Below are 17,427 nucleotides of genomic sequence, written 5' to 3' on the forward strand. Positions count from 1 at the left end.
GGGTGATAAGAGCAACTTTTGTTCTAATGAGGTGACTCTGGCAAGCTGCTGGATAGGGTCTGGTTAGAAGAAACACCAAGCTATTTTTAGAACTCTTTCTCCATTCTCCAGAAAGGGGAATGGGGCTGAGTATGGAGTTAGTTGTTCAAGACCATATGATAAAACCTCCACAAAAATCTCAAAGTATGGGATTCAAAGAGCTACCAGGTTGATGAAAATATCCATGTGCTGGGAGGGCGGCACACCCCAACTCCATAGGCACAATAACTCCTCATCATGAAATCCTTCCTGACTTGTAGTATGTATCTCTTTAACTGGCTATTCATTTGTATTCTTTAAATCATCCTTTGCTATAAACTGGCAATAGTAAGTAAGCTCTTTGTGGGGTTCTGTAATGCTAGCATATTACCCCACACAAGGAGAAGGTCATGGGAACACTTGATCTGTAATCAGGAGAGACAGGATTTGTGCGTAATACTGGGATCTACTACTTGTAATTGGTGTCTGAAAGATAGAAAATCTCATGAGACTGAGTTCCTAACTTGTGGGGTCTACACTAAATCCAAGCAATTAGTGTCAGAATTAGGGAAAACTCTCATTTCTGGCATGAAGTGTTTTGAATGTGAGTAGAGAAATAACAGCAGAGTTTCTTGTCTTATAGCTCCACTCTAAAATACTGATTTTTTCTTAAAGCCTTTTTCTAGGGTAAATATATTTTATTGCACAAATCCTGATAAATTAATAACAAAAAGATAAATACTCTTACAACACTGGAAAGGGGATTTGAATTATTCATTAAAAATTACTTTAGTCATTCATGAAAAAGTAAGTAAATGGTCCAATGTTACTTGCAATGAATAACATGCAGATTAATTTACCAAGAAAGGTGATCAAATTGCTAAAAAGTATTTTAAATGCTGATATGTAACAATGTAGATGTGGTGAAATGGGTACTTTCTTCCACTGCTGGTAAAAATTTTAAAAGATATATTATTTATGGTATGCAATTTGATAACGTGCATTTACAAAAGACTATTTCTTTTTGCCTAACCCAGAAATATGGCTTTTAGTAATATATCATAAAAAATATTGTAATAATATACAAAGACTTAACTTCCAAAATGTTTACTACTTAACTTAAAACAACAGTTAAAAATTAAAAACAACATCCACATTAAGATAAAAATATACCTATACAATGAAATATCAGCTATTAAGGTGTATTCAAAAATGTTTCATGAGACAAAAAATAATTATGACTAAGATACTGAGTTTTGTCTGCCTAGTGGATTTTCATAACTTCATACTTCATCCATTACAAGCCTTGATAGCTTTAAAAATATGTTTAAGGTCTGTGTTCTCATAGCAGTTAAAACCTTACAAGGAAGGAATACAGCAATCGATCTTTCATTCTCTTTGGAACATGACAATTATCAGTTACATGGAATGTGCCTAGGATGTGAATGTATTAGCTGTACAGATAAAAATGAAAATCATGAAAAAAAATATACATCAAAATGATGACAAGGAATCAGAACTTTGGGTGTAGTAGAATGTGAGGGAAATTCCAAAGGTGACCTGCAAAAGTGGATCCCTTAATTATGTTATGAAAAAATTAATTTCCAAATTCAATCCTGAGAGACACACATGGGAAAGACCCCAAACAGCACATCAAATGCTTTGAAAACTGCACCAACACTGGCATCCCCCCCCCCACCAAAAGAAAGTTAAACAGAATTCATGGATTGAACAAAACTGGATTTCCTTCTAAAACAAAATCAACAATCTCCATGGACTTTTATTGGACCAAAAGTCTCACAAAGTAATATTCAAAATGACCAGATTAAAATCCAGAAGTACTTAAAATGAAGAGAATCCCCAAAATGTGTCCTACTGAAAAGACCATCGCAATAAATGAAAACACAAGATGTTCCAGATGTTGAAATTATCAGATTTTAAAGCAGTTATTATAATCTAGAGCCTAGGGTAGGGGAGAGGATTCGGGGGGGGCAGGAGAGGGGAGTGGAAGGACAGGAAGGGAGGAGTCAGGACTGGTGGGGTAGGACATGTCAAAAAGGATTTCAACATATTAAATAGGTCAGAAACAACAAGTGTTGATGAGGGTGCAGAGACAAAGGAACCCTTATACACTGTTGGTGGGAATGAAGTTTGGTCGTGTTTCAGTGGAAACCAGTATGGAACTTTCTCAAAACTTTCTCACCATATGACCCAACCATCCCTCTCCTAACAAAAATACAAAAAAAAAAAAAAAAAAAAAAAAAAATTAAGAACATTAATTGAAGGGCTATATGTACTGCTGTGTTCACTGAGGCATAATTTATGAAAGCCAAGTCATCAAAACACCTTATGCCCAAAGACAGATGAATGGATAAAGAAAATGTGGAATATAAACATTATCAAAACTACTGTTATTAAACAAACTGAAATCTTGACATTTGTGACAAGATGAATGGAATGTAGGGGATTATGCTAAGTGAAACAAGTCACAAAGACAAACACCATAGGCTTTCACTCATATATGGCATATTAAAATACAAAGAAAAGAAACAGACAAAACGGAATCAAAACAAACCCTTGAAATCTGACTGCAAAATTGAGGTAACCACAAGGAGAGGATAAAGGGGTATGAGCAAATGGGGGGATAGAGCTCAAGGACTATGACAGAGGATACTGGTGTTTTGATGGAGTGTATGGTGTCATAATATACATTTATAGAGGTGTGAACTTACATGTGTAATATACATACAATGTGGTAACTCAATGTTATCTCAATAACATGATTTTAAAATAAACATTACTACCAAAATACCTTAATAGCATTACTTAAAATGTTTCATAGCACAATTATATAATAAATTTTAAAGATATTAAATTTACCAATAAGCCACAAAAGATGGACAAATAAAGGAAATAATACATATGTGTTTCTCAAAGGAAAAAACACCAAATATTAAGAAATATTTCTATGACTATAACAGCAAGCAGTTTTAATTGAATTCCTTAAAATTTATAAGGGTTCACAATAATAGTCATTACTATTTCTTTAATATCATGAAAATATTATGGATTTTGGATTGTTTTAAAGTAAGTTTGAATCACAGGAGTTCAAACTTATTCCACTGAATCACAATTTCAGTATTTAAGACACTAGAAATAGCACATATTGTATAAAATTCTCTATAATAACATTTGATATTCAAAATCTAACTATTAAGGTCAACATGCAAATCATGTATGATAGTAACAATTTTCAACGAAAATTCATGTTAGAGCATTTGGTAAACTTTTATCTGGGTTCCTAGAGTGTTAAAATTATAGCACAGGATTAAAGAAATGTCTGATGACATCTTTTCCCACATTTGGGATGAAAATGTAATGACTCATAATCAAATTCCCCCAATAGGCTCCAAATTTGCATGGTGTGACTGCACTATTTTTTTTACAGCTTTATTGAGAGAGAACTGACATACAACATTGTATATTTTTAAAGGTTTCAACACTGATTTGTTCCAAATATATAATACAAAATGATTACTACCATAGTATTAGCTAACACCTCCATCCAGACACATAATTACCATTTCTTTTTATGTGGTGAGACCATTTAAAATTCACTCTCATGGCAACTTTAAAGATTATAATAATTATTAATTATAATCATTATGCTATACATTAGATCCCCAAACTTATTTATCTTTTAATTGAAAGGTCATACTCTTCGACCAACACCACCATATTTTACGCACTTCTGGGCTCTGGTAACCACAATTGCAGTCTGTGTTCTATGAGTTAAACATTTTAAGATACACACTTATACACATAAGTGATATAAAACAATATTTGTCTTTTTCTCTCTGACTTATTTCACTGAGCAAAATGCCCTCAAAGTCCATCCATCTTACTGCAAATAGTAGGACTTCCTTCTTTCTTATGGATGAATAATTTCCCACTAATACATACATATATATAACAATCATATATTAACTATGTCTTTGTATATAATATATAAGAAATAATCTATATAAAAATAATATATTTCACCAGCTATTCATTAGTCAATAGACACTTAAATTGTTTCCACACCTTGGCTATTGTGAATAATTCTATATGAACATAAAGTACAGGTACTTTTGATATTTTGTTTTCATTTCCTTTAATAAATACACAGAAGTGGGATTGATGGTGCATATGGTCATTCTAATTTTAATTCTTTGAGGTGTTTCCATACTGTTTTCCACAGTGGCTGCACCAATCTATATTCCCACCAACATGATAAAAATTCCTTTCTTCACATCCTGGTGAACACTTGTTATCTCTTAAGCTTTTGAAAACCACTATTCTAACAAATGAAAGGGTACATCTCATAACTGGTTTTATTTATATTTCCCTGATGATTGCTGATGTTGAGCACCTTTTCACATATCTATGAATGAACATTTTTATGAATTCTTTAGAAAAATGTCTACTCAATACTTCTGATCATTTTAAAATCAAGTTATTTTTTTTTTTTGCTGTGGATTTGTAGAGTCCCTTTTACATTTTACATATTAATCCTTATCATATATATATATATATATATATATATATCCTTTTCATTTTGTTGACTGTTTCCTTTTCTGTGCAGTAACTTTTAAGTTGAGGTAGTTCTACTTGTTTATTTTCACTTTAGTTGTCTTTGCTTTTTAAGATTTTGTCAAATCAAAAAAAATAGCTTACTGCCAAGACCAATGTCAAGAAACTTAATACCTATGTTTTATTTAAGGAGTTTTAGGATTTCAGGTGTTAGGTACATGTCTTTATTCCATTTGAACTGACTTTTGTATATGGTATAAAGTATTGGTACAGATTCATTCTTTTTGCACATTGCTTTCAATTTATCCAACACCCTTTACTGAAAAAAATTGTCTTTCCCCCATTGTATGTGGGATCTTTTGTCAGAAATTGACCTTATCAAGTCACTCCCCACTAGCCACAGGCAATTGCTTCCTGAACCCTCCAAGTAAAACAAAATCAGCAGATACTCAAGCATCTCATAGAAAATGGCTTAGCATTTGCATGTAAACTCTACACATCTCCTGTTTACTTTAAATCATTTCTAGATTACTTGTAATACCTAATGTAATGTGAATAGTTGTTACACTATAGGGTTTGAGGAATAATGACAAGAAAAAAATCTGCATGTGTAGTATAGATACAGTCATTCTAGGACTAACTATACACATTGCAATATAATTTGAACTTGGGACATATAATGCCTCCACCTTTGCTCTTCAGTCTTAAGATTGCTTTGGCTATCTTTTGTGGTTTCATGTTAATTTTAGGATTGTTTTTTCCATTTATGTGGCAAATGCCATTGGAATTTTGATGAGGATTGCTTTGAATCTCTAGTTTTTTTTAGGTGGCATTAATTCTTCCAGTTCATGAGCACAGAATATTTTTCAATTTATTTGAATCTTCTTCAGTGACTATCAAAGCTTTCTGGCTTTTAGTGTACAAATCTTTTGCCTTCTTGGTTTAATTTATTCTTAGGTATTTTATCCTCTTTTTTTGCTCTATATAAATGGAATTTTTGGTAATTTCTTTGTTTTGTTGATATACAGTGGAGTCATTATTGTAGCTTTTTTTTTATATACTATAAGCTTTAGTTAAATAAAGCTATTAATGACCATGCTTATTGCTTAGGGCATTGCATCTCTAATCTTTCTGAAGTTGGCTGACCAAGATGACTCCTAATCTTCAGAGAGGATTCCAAAGACTCCTTTCAATGCATCTCTGCTTTTTATAGGGAGAATCAAAACTCCTTTTGTAACACATTTCAATATTTGATATTTAAGCATGTATTCTAACATCTCTTTGATCTATCATCATATCTAAAGTACATTATTTTCAAAAGCTCTACTTTTATCAATAGCATGGAAATGTTAAACATACAATTATATTCTTACATGGATCTTACCACAGAATTCCTGGGATCGGGGGTAGGGCAGCTTCCTAAGTAGATTTTCATTAGTCTTATTGAAGAACAAGGAAGCGACTGGCACTTCGATTAACTCAAAATCTGACAGTCAAAAGGTGAATTTACTACTTCATACTGATGGTTAATTGAATATACCAAATTGCAGGTGTTTTGGGATGAGATTACCATTTAAGTTGGAGAATTTCTGAGTAAAAGAGAACCCTCTATATGTGTATGGGTGGATTTAATCTAATCTATTAAAGACTGATAGAACAGAAAGAGAGTTCTCTGAGCAAGGGATAATTCTTCAGCTGACTATCTTCAGGCTTCATCTATACTCTAGGCTTTCCTGGCTGTCTGCCTTCAGGCCTTTGGACTAAAACTGCACCATCAGCTTGTGCTCAAGTGCACTTCCCACTCTGCAGATTTAGACTTGCCAGTTTCCTTAAGTGTGTGAGCCAGTTCCTTATAATAAGTCTCTCTCTCTCTGTATACACATATTATTGCTTCTGCTCTGGAGAACTATAACTTATACACCCACATAATGTCAAATCCAACTTGGATATTGACAGGATTGCACTATAGGAAGTGAATTCGCTTTTCAAAGGAAAATTAGTCTGTTCAGGACATGGAGCAACTAAATTTGAGCCTCTGTTAAAATATTCATGTTTTTATCCATTTTAAGTGGGTAAACTAAAACTGAGTTTCTAATCTCCAACTTACATTAATATAATATTTAAAAGATATGCAACTTACATCTCAGAAATTCAAAGTCTACTAACAATTGGCCCTAAATTTATACCTATTTTTCAAACAATGATTTTTTTTTTAATTTTCTCAGATATACCAATCTATTCTCTATCCATGGCTTACTCTATGGGTTGGCTGGTTTTTTTAGATTCCAGATATAACAGAGATCAAATCAGATTTGTCTTTTACTCTGACTCATTTCATTTAGCATAATGCCCTTGAGGTACATTTGTTGCAAATGGCAAGATTTCATTTTATTTATGGCTGAATAATATTCCTATACATATGTATACACATCTATATCTATGTATCTATTTAAATATATCTAACTATAACAATTTCTTTCTTTATTCATCCATTTCTGGATACCTAAATGCTATATCTTGGCATATATAATTATTGCTGCAATGAACATGGGGTGCATATATCTTTTCAAGTTAGTATTTTCATTTTCTTTGGCAAATACCCAGAATTGCTGGATCATATATTAGTACAAATTTTAATTTTTTGAGGACCCACCATACTCTTTTCCATAATGGCTGTACTAACAGAAACCACAAAGAAACACTGGGGGGAGGGGGAGAGGTACATTTTGTTTTAGCTTAGAAAACTCTTATGTTAGATAAATTTGTAATAGGAAATCAAACACATACATATATGTATCACTTGTTTCGTTAAGGTAACTGAATTGTTATTTACTTTAGCATGCTATTATGAACACACAAGGCTGATGGGTGAGGAGTGTATTAGCGTGGGCCCTGCAGTTGCAAATAGGATACCACATTTAAAGCCAAGAATGCTTCTTACTATCATTGATGGAAAAGTTCAAGGCTAATCCTCAATTTCCTCCCCAGGACTGACTAAATGTTTTGAAAGAACCTCCCTAACTTTGCTGTTTTTATCATTTTTATATCTCAGATTGTCTTAGCATTAACTGAGGTCATTTATATGTAAACTCATCTTGTCTTCCAAAAGTTCAATAATACTAAGATTCAAAACAACAAACGAGAGAGATATTTCTTACCCATAAAATAACATTGCAGAATACTGTCTCGATATAGAAATTATCTTGAAAACATTTCAAGGTAGGGTGATTTTTAGAGAAAGTTTTCTAGTATATATAAACAAATATATCAGTTTGTTATTTTATGACATTTTGGTTTTGCTCTGCTTCGACAAGTATTCATTCCCCAAATATAAAAAAACTTTTACATATATTCTCTTAATACATTTTTTGTTTTTTTTTCACAATTAGCGAGGATTTATTTTGGTATATGGTAAGTAAAATTAATATAACTTTTTAAAGTGAAGAGTGTCCTGTTCTCTACTTCACTCTTTAAAATCAGTTTGTCCAAATGCCCCTCAACATACATTCTCACATACATACAAGGCAAACACACAAACACCCTGTGATTCTCGTTTTCCATAAAAATCATAATTAAGACTACATAATATTTTCAAAGTTGTTTACTGATTTTTCTCTGAGGTCTGATATTCATTTTCATAACCATGGAATATTTGACAATGCTGTGGTAATATATTAGATACAAAGTTATCTGTTTATGATTGTCCAAAGAAAAGTCAAAACCTGTTACTTGTTATTGAAAGCCTTTACATTCTAGCTTTTTTGTATCTACATAATATGACAATTTTAGGAAAAATACATATAAGCATTCACTATGGATATGGTTTTGTAAAATTTTCTTTCTATTACAACAATTTGAGAATAATATAATTCATACTATGTTATATAAGGTATAAAAGAGCCTCGATTTAGAATTTCTGATAGATGATACTATGTGTCAAAATGAACATTACTTCTTTTCACCATGCAGAAAGCATCCATATTTTTTTTTTTATAGAGGCATGCTTTATTTATTTATTTGTTTGTTTGTTTATACAAGCACTGGGTACAGTCAGAAGTGCAGGAGGGTGAGAGAACTCATATTAATGTCATACTTTTGGAGACTGATTCAGCAGTCTTTATTTTTATTAGATTAGTATTTTGTTTGAATTCAATTTATTTCTTCATTCTCACTCTGTATTAGAATTTGTCTTCCAAATAGGACTCAACTATTTTTGCATTTTAACCTGAACTATAAAATTTTACTTTTATTAAGAGAAATTATCCCTACAATAACTTACATAAATTAACTATAAATTACTATATTAATTATTAACTATAAATTCACAACCCAGCACTCAACCGCTGCGCCACCGGGGAGGCCCTATTTAAGATATTTTTTATATGTTATTTTATATCTGGTTTTGCTAGCCTGATGCAAGTTTCCTTTACTTTTTTAATATAATATAGCATTTCACAACTCATGAAGTCTTTATATGTTTGTGTGTATGTGTGTGTGTGTGTGTGTGTCAGGCTACTTACTAAGTTCACCAAGTTTGGCTCCTCTAATTATTTAAGTGATTAAGAAATTAATCTCTCTCTCTTTATCCCTAGCTAATCAAAAATAATCAAGTGTTATCCTCTATTACGGGAAATAGCAATAATCCACCTTAAAATAAGAGTATCTTGGAATTTAATAAACCCATGTATTATTATTAAACTCATCTATTATAGGCAAGGAAAAGGAGGGATAGTAACTTCATGTCTAATTAAGAAGTTAGTTCCATTTATCTTTCCAACATCTCTGCATCCTGCAAAACACAAAGCTCTTACCGTTTCTTTTGGAATCTGCATCTGGCTTGGCTCTGCATTCTAGAAGAATTGAAGAAAAATATAAATACAGACTGACCAAAGCCATCTTCAACATACAGGGACACAAATCTTTACTTTAAAGGAAATTTTGTTGGTTCTTAAACTCCACCAAATATATAGAGGGTGATTATATTATTATATATGATGTTTTATATGATATTCCAAACTGTTACTGATGTGGTTATATTATTCTCTGTGCTGTGTGGTAGTTTAAGAAATTTTTCAAAATCTAAGCTGCTTCTTGCTTATTCATAGTAAATTGTGAACTTCTTTTTAGAGAAAAACAAATCTCACCGAACTGCTTTCTATTTGTGGTATTGTTTCTAGCATAGATTTTTTGTATGTTCAACTAAATCTAAGTCATAAAGTATATTATAATTTAGAAGCTAGACCAGGTAATAACAGTCTGAACCAGAGTCTGAATCACAAGCATTATATTTAAAATAATACTCAGGTTATAAAATTTGACTTTTTATATATTATATAGAGTTCCATTCTTTATATAGTGATAGATGATTTGTTTTTTAAAAAAACACATATTGATGAATGCATTTCAATTTAGACACACAATTTAAACACAAACACCCCCGCCCCCAAAGAGGGAAAGAGCTTTGTTAATTGGTTTCAAAGTCATTTTAAATGCTCCCTTTAAGTTTTTAGATTTTTTACTCTTTTAAATCTTGAAAAGCAGCTGCAACATGAATAATAGACTGAAGGCACACTGGCACACTCCTTAATGAAAAGCTCACAAGCAATAAATTAAATAACCAAGAAAAAAACTGTGGGCAGCAGAAGGAAAAAACAGAAGCCTGGAAGATCAAAATTGGACAAGAAGAACCTGAATAACCTAAGGCTCGCTATATGTTGGCACTAACTCTGGAAAGGCTGCTTAAGAGCAGTGTTTAATCTTTGGCAATCTAATAATGCTAACTATTACCCAAGCTTAGATACACAGTAAGTTAAGACATAAAGCTTTATCAAATCACATCTAAAGCTTAGTATTTTTTTAAGTGCTCATTTACAATTTAATAGAGACATCTCCAGATTTAGGATCAGGTGGCATTTTAAGCACAAAATTGGTTAACAGTGGGGAGAAAAGGCAAAACTGAATTTAAATTGAGAAAAAATGCATCAAACAATTTAAAATAGAAATAAGGATTTTGTAATTTTTAAATATATACTTAAACACAAGTGTTCACATTTCAGCCTTATCATAATCCAAAATTTCTGTGATAACAGAGCAAGTTTTTGATCTGTGTATAAACAAGAGTAGGATATTCCTGTGACGAAAATTTATCTGTTTTAAAATTAAAAAAACCCAACTTATTAATCATAAAACATTCCTACTTGAATTAACAACCAAAGAAAATTATGGCTAAATGATTAATTGGGAACCGTGGCCATGAAACGTTGCCACTCAGGTGTATATGGATTATTTAATCTTTAGGTAAAGGTAAAAGCTAGTTGAGAGGTTAAATGTCATAAAATGACCCAACTAGAATTTGTTTTGATAAGTTAAAATATACTTAAAGTAAAACGATTTCCTCACCACATTAAAAAATTAAGAAATATGTAAATTTTATGCATTTAATTCACAATATTATGTTAATATCTCCTATATAATAAGACTTACTGATACATGTATAGAAAGTAAAATGGACAGTTTGCAAATTTATGTCTTTCATTTCCTCTGTCATTCCAAATAATGCCTATATTAGTCATTAATGGCCATGGGGCTTATTGTCACTTAGGTCTTCTATTTGCAATAATAACTTTTAATTAAGGTTCACATTTTCATATAAAATAAGCAATCATCTTTATTTGGCTTAACTACATATACTATGAAAATCTGAAATAATGAAAATTTGTCATAGGTACTGGAGAAGATACCAAGTGTTCAACAATACATTTTGAAATGGCAGTTATGAAAAAAAATCAATGTCTCTATATTAAATTAGTCCATTTGAAAGCATTCAGTAATAAACATTTGCTGTCCAAGGAACTACTCCTGCAATCTGATGTTTAAATATCCTTATACTCAACATTGTGGCTATATATTTCTAAAGCTAAAGGAATATGAAAATAGAAACCTTATATTAAGTTAAAGCTGAAAGATGTAAAACATACAGAAAATACTTAGAAAATGTCTGGCCATTGGCAGCTAACACAGATCACTGGCTCAAATACATCAGAAATCTTTTATCTACTCTAAATTTACACACCAGTTCCCTTGGGTGGAAGACATCTTCTTGGCGAAATACCAGAAGGCTCACAGTCCCTTCCATCTTGGTGCTTCTCAACAAGGAAACAACCTCCTCTTGGGATTTGCCTGCTAAATCTACTCCATTTACCTAAAAAAAAAAACAAATAAAAAACATTTATACTGTATTTCCAGGCAAACAGATAACATAGCAAAAGACACATATTCTGGGACTGATCATGTCTGCTATATAACATAACTCAATTCATGGCAAATTTGGATGCAGTCTAGAAACAAATAGGTTTTGTGCCTAACAAAGAAAAGAACAGGCCACTAGAAGTGAGGTAGGTAGTAGTTAATACTTTAGTACTCAACAATAAACTTGATGGCCTGTGTATCACAGGTTTCAGTAGCATGGCTTTTATAGGGGATAGTTCTGAAAACTATACAGATAACTTTATACCACTGAAAGGAAAACATTAAAGAAAAAATCTCTACAAAAATAATATTTTTGAGGAATAGCAGCAGTCTAAACTCAATATTTTTCAATGTTATAAGAGAATTCTATCCAAAAAAAGAAATTTGAAATAATCTATTCCTAGGGAATCTCATCATCTTTTTCTATCTTTTACAAAGTATAATAAAATGATCAGAAAACATATATATTTACACAAATGAAAGTGGAAAATAGTGTTCTATATTATTCTCTTTAGATGAAAATAACATTTTCAAGGTTTATTAGTATATTATTTAAATTAGGATATCAAAATTTTCATGCATTTAAAATGTTTTAGCAAACACTTGTGTTGGCTAAAAACCACCTTACATTACACAATGTAATATTACTAAGGAATGGCTACAAGTAGGCAAGTAATAACATTCATATAAAGGAAAAGAAAAAGTTCTAGAAAACAAAAATATATTTTAAGTTATGATTCTAAATATTCCAGATACTCTATAAAATTCCTCACAAAATTGTTGGTATTATGTTAAGTATACTAGAAAAAAATACCAGAAATTTAGGTTTAAAATACAAAAAAAATAGTTTTGCTTTTAAGACAAAAAATGATAGCTGCAGAATATAAAGTCCAACTCTGAAGAAATAGAAGTTACAGGTACTTCCCATTGCACAAAGGGAAAAAAAAAGGTTTGAGCTGTATTGAAAATAATGCTTATGTGATGAAAGAGAAATTTAAAAATAAAGTGATTATCTTTTTAAAAAAAAATAAGTTGGAGGCAGATGCAAAGAGAGAGGGGAGAGAAGTGAGGCAGAGACAAAAGGGCATATTTATTTCTTTTTTGTTTAGATTTAGAGGCAAAGAGGACTAGAGGACTAGATTTTAGACTCAGTCGAGTCTCTTACTGAATAAAACAAGTTACACCTACAAACTTGGATTAAAACTACTCAATCTATTCCCCATGGAAAAGTGAGCCTTTCTGGAAGCAACACCGTGAATTTAATTTGTGTTCAAGCCATTCCTTTTATTGAACCTCTAGCTGTCCTTTCCATAGAACAGAAAGGAAGAAGACTAAAGAAATTTAGGTCAGTCTTTCTCTCATTTCAGTATGTACAAACAATATCACAAACAGAAAATATTTATGTTTATATATGTCCAAGATAGTCTCAAAATCAATTAACTAAAACTCACAATGTACAGAATGAAAATTCTACCTAACCATTGGGTTGTCTGAAAAGTTATGATGCGTTTTTGCTTGAAAACATAGGAAAAATACATTGTGATTTTTCCAACACCCCAATATTTAAATTTTATCTTACATTTGATGTCTGTGTCTCAACTCAGTCTCCATGCTGCTATTTCAAAACTTTCTTGTTCATCACAAAGACACACTGTTTTCATTTACCTTATTTGTCTTTGTTCTGATTACAAAGTGGATAACATTTCTATTTTGACAGACAAAAATGTAAAGCCATCTAGAAATATAACCTGAAAGGTATTATGCTTGCATGGAATGTTACCTCATAAACCAAATGTCTAAGGAACTAAAATTCTATGAGTAAATTAAATGAAAAGGTTATTTCTCATCAAATAACATGGGAAAATGTAAAATCAAAATAAAATACATACTTCTGCTAAAATACATAATCTAATTTCCAATTTTATCGAAATGTTGACAAGTGACCCATGAAGTAGAACTTCACAACAAACATGGAAGTTTTTACTTGGAAATCACTTACCTCTATAAGTCTATCTCCTGCCTTGAGTCTGCCATCTTGAATGGCAGCACCTCTTGGCAGAATGTTTTTCACATAAATTGGAGCTGAGCCACCTATTGTTACATCTCTAGAAGTAATGCTGAACCCCAAACCTTCTGTACCTAAATAGATAAGAAACAAACAAATAAATAAAATATCTTGAATTTTACAGGTGTGACATTCATAAAGGATTTGTAATTACTTTCCACCTGAACTGAACATTTTATAACTTTCACAATGGCCTACATTTTTTATAACTTAAAAGTTATAATAGATTTGCATTAGAAGATTAGTTTATATATTACTCAAAATTCATTAATCTAAGAAGAAATAACAACTTCCTCAACGACAGAAGTTAATGTACAAATATACCTGAAAAAAATTTAGATAGGTCTATAGGAAAATAAACCTAACATCTCTAAGTAAAAAAACAAATAAATAAATAAAAACAGGAAAATTATTTAAAAACAAGGTCCTCGAATATTGTCCAGATTTGAAAGGCAGGAGGATGAGAAAGATATTCAAGAGCTGGAAAGGTAATATAAAAACTCTCCAAGCTAAATTACTCAAAGCAAAACTGACAAAATGACGCCTATTCTTTTTGTCTAGTTCTCCAATTCACCCAACTCTTACCATGTACAATTCACAAAAAAAAAAAACAAAACAAACAAACAAAAAAAAACCATAAGGTCAATTTCTCCATGAAGAACCCATCACAAGCCATGGATAACAACTGTGTGGATTACCATGTTATATTCAAAGGTACCAAAATTAATGAGGCATTTATAATTTACTCTGCTTTGTAGAATTTAAATTCTATGTTGTTTGGCAGCATTCTTGACAGGCAGTTTTATAAACTCATACAGTGTAGAAAAGGAGTGATAAGTCAATAGAACTGACATGCAACAACCCAAATTATACCTCCCGACACATGAAAATAAAAAATTTCTAATGAATCAAAAAAAATTTATAAAACTTCTAATAAGGGTTATCTTCTCCTAGAGCTTTAAAAAAAGTTATTTCTTGCCATACATACAGTACAAAACTAAAGAATTTAAACCTATAAATAAGCATACAAATGTGATAAAAAATGTGGTTTGAAAAACAAAGTGAAAACAAAAAAAAAACAACTCAATTGATACACTAGCAACAAAACCTACTCTAAAAATCCTCAAGTTGTAACAAAATATTAATTTACTTCAAGTCTGAAGTCACCTTAATGTGCCTGGATGGTTAATTCCCTAAGTCTTCTGCTTTGAGAACTGGATGGCATACTGTCTTATATGAAATTTTCCTAATTATTCTGTTGGGACTTTTCCATATGTCTCTCTGCTTCCATGAAACTCTAATGACATGCAATAACATTTATTATGAAAGAATTTTAAATTATTCTCCACCTTTGCAATATTAAATTGTATGAACTACAAAAACTGTTATATGAATCTCAATACTATTAAAATATCAGCAATAACCCCTAAATCAGTAAGTTAAAAGTTCAGGCACTGACCTTTAATAGAAAGATAAATAGATATCAATTTTCATTTAGAAAAGCCAACAAAACATTTTGCATTGACTGAAACAGATTACTGACCTTCTCCTCTAACTTTATTAAAAAGCTAATTTCTACAAAAGAGCAGGGAACTTGAGAATGCTAAAATGATGATAAATATTAAGAAATCATAATTATGGAAGCTAATGCATGGGGCATATTCTATTTTGTCATATTATATGACTTAGTTCCAAAATTATGCCACAGAATAATTATAGTTAAGCCTTCTCTTTTTTAGTACTCACAATTGACCTCTGTTTATGAAGAACTGTCATTCAAAGTGTGTCAGTTCACACTGAACTGAATTTAAAGCTTAACACTGACATACCCTGTTTTTGCTTCATTAAAAGTAGTAAATGTAACAATGTTTAGCAAAAGTATTATCTTAGCTATAATGAAAGTTTGATCTATTCTCACACACTGTCATTAAAAATTATGCATTTATTACTAAACAAAGACAGTCACATTTCATCATTTTTACTAATAATAAACAAAATTTATGTTTCATAAAAATATTTCTGATTTTTACCAAATTATTCAGGCACTTGTGTCTTTTGTCATACACTCTAAAAATAGAAAATTAACTTTGGGATAGATATATAATACTTTATATCACTAGATTATTCAGGGTCAGAAAAATGCTTAAAAGAAAATAATTGTTTCTTTTTTTCTTATATTGACAAGAGCTCTAAATTAGCTCACAAAAAATATAATTATATATTTTTAAATGTTATTAAAATCAAACTGTTAACTCCTTCATTCAAAAGAATGATTCTTTTAATGGTAAGTAAAATTTCATTTCATTAAAAAAGTTCATATTGTGTCATAAGTTGTGAATTTATACCAAAGTATGAAAATTATAATTGAAGTCAATATAAAGGACAGATATTTATGAACTAATATCTCAATGACAATGACCAAGAAAAATTCATATTTACTGAGATCCCCCCAAAAAATTTATTTTCATATAAACCTACTTGTGGTTCTTGATATGATTTTCCTTAAAAAATTAGGGTCTGTTTTATTTGAGAAAAGGAAGGAAAAAAGATCTCATATTTCCCTTATGGAGAAATAAAGAGAGGTAAAAGAGGTTTTACACTGATGTGACTTTGTATTTGTCATAGTTTTCAAAAGTGGAAATAAGCTGGCAATTCCTGATCATGCCCACCACTACCTAATGCTTAAAAGTCAGTAACCTAAAATAAGAAATTTGTGGCTCATATGAAAGTCATTGAATGAATATGATTTAGAAAGGAAAAAGGACTCTCGGAGTTTACAATCTTGTAAATTCTACCCCAAATAGAATGAAGAACAGTCTCAATGTCAGGATATAAAATGTTCCACAAAGAATCTGCAGCCAATAGCATGTGACCTGAAGAAAACACTCAACCTCTCTTGGTTGAGCTCATAAAAAGAGAAATAACTTTTTAAAATAATACTACATTGAAAGACATGAATTAAATATATATCAAAATGCTAAGCTAACAGAGATGATTAACAGCAAAAGTATATCATAGTGCCTGGAAGAGACAGGAAATTGAAATCTAAAAGTCAGTCTAGCAATCTCCTCTGAGTCGTAGGGGAAGCAAAGTTGAAAAGCATGCTTTCTTTGCACAAGGATCCAAAACCTGAGCGAAGAGGATACTTAAATAAATTGATAACAGGTATATAGAATAAAGATTAGAAATTCCTATTACAATGCCCTTTGTCACTTTAAGAAAGGGAAGCAAAACAATATTCTGGAAAATGAGTCAAAGATTGGCTTCATGGTCTACTACCAAGCGCCACTGAGAGCTCCAAGCAAATCAATCACTTGCCATCACCAAAATGACAGTGTTGAAATGGAAGATCTCAAAATCTTCTTTAAGGTTATATATGAATATCAAGTGGGTCTATCAAAATAGTCCAATCCCCACTATTGTCTTACAGGATTTCATAATAACATCCTAAAACCATTTACTTCCACATCAAAAATTTTACTTCAGTAGAACCACTACCTTCTTCACATAAACATATATTT

General features: G+C 31.1%; 1 protein-coding gene across 15 annotated transcripts in view; it reads right to left on the reverse strand.

Annotated features, from left to right (window-relative positions):
• The window catches only part of PARD3 (par-3 family cell polarity regulator), a gene marked incomplete at both ends in the record, with an annotated part of 584,385 nt that overhangs the window by 233,796 nt on the left and 333,162 nt on the right, over positions 1 to 17,427 (reverse strand). For 9 of the 15 annotated variants that reach the window (XM_084254386.1, XM_084254383.1, XM_084254385.1 and 6 more), the window contains 3 exons: positions 9,405 to 9,443; positions 11,666 to 11,794; positions 13,841 to 13,980. In XM_084254386.1, the coding sequence (XP_084110512.1) occupies positions 9,405 to 9,443; positions 11,666 to 11,794; positions 13,841 to 13,980 (308 nt within the window). The remainder of the gene's footprint in view (positions 1 to 9,404; positions 9,444 to 11,665; positions 11,795 to 13,840; positions 13,981 to 17,427) is intronic. The other 6 variants (XM_084254375.1, XM_084254377.1, XM_084254376.1 and 3 more) reach the window with 1 other exon arrangement.

This window comes from Talpa europaea (genome assembly GCF_964194135.1).
Source record: "Talpa europaea genome assembly, chromosome: 14".
NCBI classification, from domain to species: domain Eukaryota; kingdom Metazoa; phylum Chordata; class Mammalia; order Eulipotyphla; family Talpidae; genus Talpa; species Talpa europaea.